This window comes from Myotis davidii, unplaced genomic scaffold (assembly GCF_000327345.1).
Source record: "Myotis davidii unplaced genomic scaffold, ASM32734v1 scaffold1476, whole genome shotgun sequence".
NCBI lineage: Eukaryota > Metazoa > Chordata > Mammalia > Chiroptera > Vespertilionidae > Myotis > Myotis davidii.
The window spans coordinates 467,062-473,557 of record NW_006287253.1 but is presented as its reverse complement, the minus strand read 5'-3'; the positions used below and the strand labels follow the sequence as shown (position 1 = coordinate 473,557).

Here is a 6,496-nt window from a genome sequence, read left to right as displayed (position 1 = left end):
TGCTTGGGCCATGGCCAGTGTCCAGGGCTGTGCCGGCTGCTCCCCCTCCTGCCCTTCCACTCTGCCTGGCTCAGCCCTCTGCTGCCCAGGCTCCACACTGTCCCCACCTGCCCATGGGGACCCTCCGACAGAAGCCCAGGCTGCTGGGCACCGTGAGGTCAGCCAACTCCCAAGCAGGGCCGGAGCAGCCAACTCAGAGGCAGGACAAGGGCAGCTGGCCGAGAACCCACTTGTTGCATGGGAAGCAAAAGGCCCAGGCCAGGGACCCCACGCTGGCCAAGAACCTTCGTGGATGGATTGCCTTTGGCAAAACTGTCCCCAGCAGCCTTGGCCACAAGAGAATTCCTAGACCTCTGAATTCCTGGATCTTCCAGAATGCCTGGTTCTCTCTGCCTGCTCTTGGAAATCCAGACTGGAAAACCTAAAATCAGGCCGGCAATGGTTCCCTTTCTGGCTTCCCAGGCGCACAGGGCCTGAGCAGTGTCCCCCGGCCTGCACCAGCCCCCAGACCTCCCCGCAGGTCCCTTCAGAACCAGCTGCCCCCCATCCTGGCTGCTGAGTTTCACTGCAGAGCAGAGAGCTGCCTTCACCTCCTCTAGTATTGCTCCCGGGTGTCCAGGCCTGTCCCCTCTGCCGGCTCTCCCTGCCCACACTCACACACACTCATACACCCTCTCACCCCCGCTCTCTCTCTCTCTCACACACACACACACACACACATCCTCACATGCACTCACATATACACACATACACTCACACATACATACGCTCACACACATATATACACGTACTCACACACCCATTCATACACACACAAATACACATCCACATCTATACATGTACACATATACTCACACAGACACACACATCCACATCTATACACATACACACACATACACTTACAGAAACACACAGACACAAACACACATCTACACACACATACACAAATATACACTCACACACACACACACACACACACACACACACACATACTCACGCATACACATCCACTCACACATCCACATGCACACATGCCCACAGACACGGGAGATGGCCACAGGAGAGGCCTTCGGACCACGGGAAGTTTGGCCGTGGGTTGGTAGAGGTTTCGGTGGCCCAGACACGGACTCCTGACCACTGCACCTCTGGAACTTTATTTGCAGGAGGCACAGAAGAGCTGGCTGGGTGGCATGGGGCGGCCGGGTGGCACGGGGCAGCGGACTTAACGTCGGGTTTGACAACCTTCCTGGTCCTGATGCTCCTGATAGCTTATGCTAATGGTCTGTGACTCGCTGACACTAAACGGGGTGCCCCCATCCACACCCACACTCCCTGGGCTCACAGGGAGGGACCCTCTGCGTCTCTGGAGAAGGCCTGCACTCACAGGCCTCCTGCCCCTGCTCAGCCCTGACGGTGGCCCGGGCTGTAAACTGGGGTTCCCACAGGGCCTGCCCCAGGCCAGGCGAGGGTCTGAGTCAGGCCACGGTGGAGGCCATCTTGGAGGCATGGGCCTGAGGAGGAGGCCACACGGGAACCCCAACGCTCCAGGGGACACAGGCCTTGGACCGATGTACCTCCGGCAGGGGGTGCGCTGTGCCTGACAGCGTTACCAGGGGAGACTCGACTCCGGCCAAAGGCCAAGGCTGCAGGAGGCTCCAGACCCTCAACCGGCTGCCTGCCGGCTCAGGAGAGGCAGTGATGGCTGGCGGGGTCCCCGTGGCCACCACAATCCTGAGGAAACGCCGTGTGACCGGGGACAGGCTGGCCTTGGCACCCTTCTCAGAGCACCTTGCCAGTTCACGAACTCGTCCGGTGGGGGACTCCAGTTGGCTGCAGGGTGGCAGGTCCCCAAACCCCATCACGCTGCACCCCTGGTCTCCCCGAGGTCCACAGCTGCATCCCCTGCAGCCTGATCTCCGAGGGGCTGGGGACAGACTGGCCCTGCTGAGCCCTCGGGTCAGTAGTAGGCCGCGAACAGGGTGGCCACCTTCTGCAGGATGGCCTTGTGGTTGGCATACAGCGAGATGCGCTTGTCCACGACCTGCCATCGGACGGACATCCCAGGGTCGCAGGCATGCAGGTGCTGCAAGGAAAGGCACATCCTGACCCCGGAGTTCCACCAGCACCCAGCACCCCCAACGTTGCTCTGACCCCCATCTCTGGGCCTCAACTGGGCTCTTATCACACGGGAGCAAAACACCCACTTCAGACGAAGCTCAGAAAATGCCTGCGGAGCCCGAAAGCCCTCGGGCAAGAACAGGGCAGGCACCTTGCTCAGAGGTTCCATCCTGCCGATGACGGCCTGGGTTTGCTCCCTGGGACCTCGTGGTCCCAGGTCTGGATTAGGGACGTGTCGGACTGAGCTAAATTCAGGCGACAGTATCCCCATAAAGGTGTATAAACCAGCCGCCCCCAATGCAAGCCTGGGGGCTCCTGGAGGACCCCATCTCAGGGTCCCCGACAGCTCTGGCCCTGGCCCAGGAGCTCATCAGACCCCTCCTTATAGGCCCTGCACCCTCCCCTCCTGGGAGCCTGCGGCCCAAGCCCCATACAGAGTTCAGCCTCTTCAGTTCCACGTCGCTCTGGTCTGGGAAGTGGACACTGACGGCCACCGTCTCGATCCAGGCGTTGTCCGTGTTCCGAGGGTCGTCCACGTAGCCTTTGTACACCTGGGGGGCAGCGCAGGGTGAGTCAGATCCCCCAACCGACCCTGAGCCTGCCGGCTTCCTCCAGAGCAAGGGCCTCCCTGTCCCGAGCTTGGCGGACCCTGGGACACTCTGAGCACAGCTGCATGGCATCCAGGCCCCTGGCCTGGCTCTCCCCTTGCCTGCCCAGCTCCTGACACCCCAGCCTTCAGCCTTGACCAGCACCCTGAGGCGGCCCACGGGCTCACGCATGTCCCTCCTGGCCTCTGGCCTGCCATCGGGCCCACCCGGACTGTCCACGGAGGGTTAAAAATGACAGTGGACCCTGAAAACATTACAGTGAACCAGCCGCCAGAGACCACATGCCGTGTGCTCCACGGAATAGAAATGTCCCGAACAGGCAAACCCAGAGACAGAAGACAGATGCTGCGGCCAGGGGCTGGGGGAGGGAAGGAAGTGACCGCAGATGGGGTGCGGGGGCTCTTTTTGGGGTGATGGAAATGTTTCGAATTAGACAGAGGTGATGGTCGCACCACACTGTCGATGTACTAGATGCCACGGAACGGTCTGCTTTAAATGGTTAATTTTATGCTGTTTGGATATCACCTGGATAAATTGACTATTTTCACAAAGTGAGGAAACGGGAGACGGCAGTGTCCCGGAGGTAAAAGCATGGGACAGGGACGAACCATAAGGCCCAGCTGGTGCAGGTCAGAGCCGTAATACCAGCAATCGCCTGTTTCATCCCGACATGCGTAGAAACAGGACCGGTGGCCACTTAGATGCCACCTAGAAGACTGTTTAAGCAAATCATGGCACAAAATACACAAAGTCTGCAGGACATTATACAGTCGTGAAAAACAAACCGTGCAAATACGAACCTAGAAATATGACCATCGCCGATTACATGAAAAAGCAAGGTGCAGAGCATGAGGCCAGGGGCCGTTCTCATTGGAGACGTGTGTGTGATCTCCCGTGTGGACAGAAAGCTGCAGACAGAGCCCGCCCGGTGACCCTCGAAGCCACCTCTACCCTCACACACCCAGGGGCCACCGGGGGCATGAGAAGCAAACAGGTGTCTGTGCCCGGTGGCACCTGGGCACGTGCGGGTAGATGGCTTTGATGTTCAGCGTGGACCGGACTGCATTTCTGATGCTGTAGCAAACACATGTTGCTTTTGTAATTAAGAAAGGATTCAGCCCTAGCCGGTTTGACTCAGTGGCTAGAGCATCAGCCTGTGGACTAAAGGGTCCCAGGTTCGATTCCGGTCAAGGGCACATGCCTGGTTGTGGGCTCAATCCCCAGTAGGGGGCATGCAGAAGGCAGCCGGTCAATGATTCTCTCCCACCATTGATGTTTCTCTTGCTCTCTCTCCCCCTCTCCCTTCCTCTCTGAAATCAATAAAAAGACATTTAAAAAATAAAAAGAAAGGATTCAATAAGGCAAACAGGCCTGACATGTGTGAGGACTCAGCTGCACGTTCCCGACGGGGCTGGGTGAGCATCCCCAGCCCTTCTGCCCTGGGAGGCACAGGTGCTGAGGGGCCCCTGGGAGCCCGCTGTGCGCAGGACCAGGGTGAGGGGGAAGGAGAGGCCGAGCCCCATCGATTTAGAGAAGAAATGGGGACAGAGAGGGGAGGCGAGGGGCCCCCCAGCCATGGCCCGGCCCCTGGTCCCAGCTCCTTCCTCCAGGAGCATGGAGATGGGAGCCGGGGCGGGCTCCCTGTCCCCTGCTCATCCTGCAGCCTCAGCACCAGTGCCCCGCGGGGCCCGGACACACAGGCCACCTACCTCCGTGCCCTGCAGCAGCAGGTTCTCGAAGGAAGGCCAGAACTCTCTCTGGAAGACCTGCTTCAGCTTCCGGGGCAGCGTCTCTCCGGGTTCCCGGGAGCCCTGAGCAGAGAGGGAGGCAAGGCTCGTCCGCAAGGCCATCCGGGGACCCACCTCCTCTGGCCACCTGCCCGGCATGGGCCGCCAGCCAGACCCCAGAGCCGCAGGCCGACGAGCGTCTGGCAGGCTGACTGTCTCGGGGCCAGAGTGACACTGCCCAGAGCCCACTGCCCACGTCAGCCGCTCCACAGCAGGCTGTGAGGCCCCAGGCACAGCCTTGGAGGAGTACAGGCCGGACACCGGTGCCTCTCGGCTCCCTGTAAGGTCGCCAGCGCCCTGACCTCCACCCGCTGGCCGCCAGCGGGAGTCTGTCTTTATTGTTTGTTTGCATTCCTCAGACCACACCTCTCACCACGCTGGGCTCCCGGCCACTCCTGAGGCCACCTGTCCATGGACACGACCCCTCGCTGTCCCCACCTACCTAGGGGACCCTGCTTGTTGGTCACAGCCCCAATGCAGGCTCAGCAGACACCCCCCGTGCCCGGTGCTCAGAGCCACACTCCCTCACGTGGGAGCCATGGGGCTCGGGGTGCAGGGCTAGAGCCGCCCAGCGCCCTGGAATTGACTGGGGCCCGAAGACCTGCAGCACCGCCCAGTCCCTGGCTTTGTCATTAGGAACCAGGGACAGCGGCCACAGGTGGGTGCCGTTCAGTCGGTGGGCAGATGGATGAAGGATGAGTGACAGGGGCACGTGGGCAGTTGGTGGCTCACCCCTGGCAAGGCCCAGTGCTCTGCCAGGACATGCTTCACCACCAGCACCTCCAGCACTTTCTTGATGCTTCTCCGGCAAATGGCTCCATCCTGGTTCCTCCTCCACCTGCAGGGGGACCGGGCTCACACCTGCCCTCCCCAGGCTCTGTGCCAGCCCCCACCCCCACTCCCCCGGCCTTCCCGGGGCCCAGCCCTGTGTCCTCCCAGAACCTGCTCCCATCGGCACCATCAGGGTGTGTCCCCACTCCCATGCCCGCTGGAGGACTAGCGCGGCCATGGCCAGCCTTTGGAGAATATATTTTAGGGACCCGGCTGGGCCACGTTTTGCATATTTTCAGTTTGCCTGTGGCAGTGGGCCCTGGCCACCTTGTCTCTCCTCCCACAGGCCTCTCAGGGAGGGGACCCACAGGGAAGCGAGGGGAGCTCTGAGGGGAGCTGTGAGGGGAGGGGGGACGGGCCTGGGCAGTCCAGGGGGCCCCGACATTCCTGCCCTGTGTCTCAGGGTGCGTCATGCCGTGAGGCATGTACCAAATGAGAGCTGTCCTCGGGGCTCTCTGGGCGCATGGGAAGGGCCCGGAAGTGAGTCCCTCATGGGGTGCGTGGGTGCCCTCATCAATGGCAGACTCACCGAGTGACCACAGGCTGCAGCGTGTGGTTGGGTCCGAAGCAGCAGAGGGCCCCGCGCCCTCGCAGCCCGGTGCGGCCCATGGGGTTCCTGCGGGGGAGAGGGGTCTGCTCAGCCTGCCGCCAGCCAGACCAGCCCGTGGGGACCCCAAGGGGTGAGGCGGGGGCTTCCGGTTACCAGGGGGTCAGTTGGAAAAGAAAAGGGTGTCCTTGGGAGCACAGGTCTGGTTCTACTGCAGATGCATAAGGCGTCCAAGTAGCCTTCCTGTGCCCCGAGGGTGGGACTGACCCATCGTGCCTCCCACACGTGTGAGGGGAGGGGCAGCGGGGGTTCCAGGCCAGGCACCAGAGGAAGGAGTCACCAGCGTGGACCCCGCCTGGGAGCACATGGCTTGTCCCTGCTCCCCGAGCCCAGGACCCTGACACGGAGACTGAGGGTCCCCCCCAGTCAGGGCCAACTCCTCCACCCTGCCCGGTCCTCTGAGAGAACACATGCTGGACACTGGGTGGGTTCGTGTGCGTTCACCACTAGAGCAGGAGGGAAAAGCCCATCGCCCAGGTCTGACCCGTCCCCGTCCCCGCAGCCAGCCTGCCCTCTCGATCCTGGCACCTTTCCCAGAGCATTTC

At 61.4% G+C, this 6,496-nt stretch overlaps 1 protein-coding gene across 1 annotated transcript in view; it reads right to left on the bottom strand.

Moving 5' to 3' along the window:
- Window positions 1-1,138: 1,138 nt before the first annotated feature.
- TRPM2 (transient receptor potential cation channel subfamily M member 2) overlaps window positions 1,139-6,496 on the bottom strand; it is a 42,137-nt gene continuing 36,779 nt past the window's right edge. The window contains exons 30-34 of the mRNA XM_015560832.1: window positions 5,874-5,960; window positions 5,246-5,351; window positions 4,436-4,537; window positions 2,553-2,669; window positions 1,139-2,083 (exon numbers count right to left, since the gene is read on the bottom strand). Of these exons, the coding sequence (XP_015416318.1) occupies window positions 1,958-2,083; window positions 2,553-2,669; window positions 4,436-4,537; window positions 5,246-5,351; window positions 5,874-5,960 (538 nt within the window). The 3' untranslated portion in view covers window positions 1,139-1,957. The remainder of the gene's footprint in view (window positions 2,084-2,552; window positions 2,670-4,435; window positions 4,538-5,245; window positions 5,352-5,873; window positions 5,961-6,496) is intronic.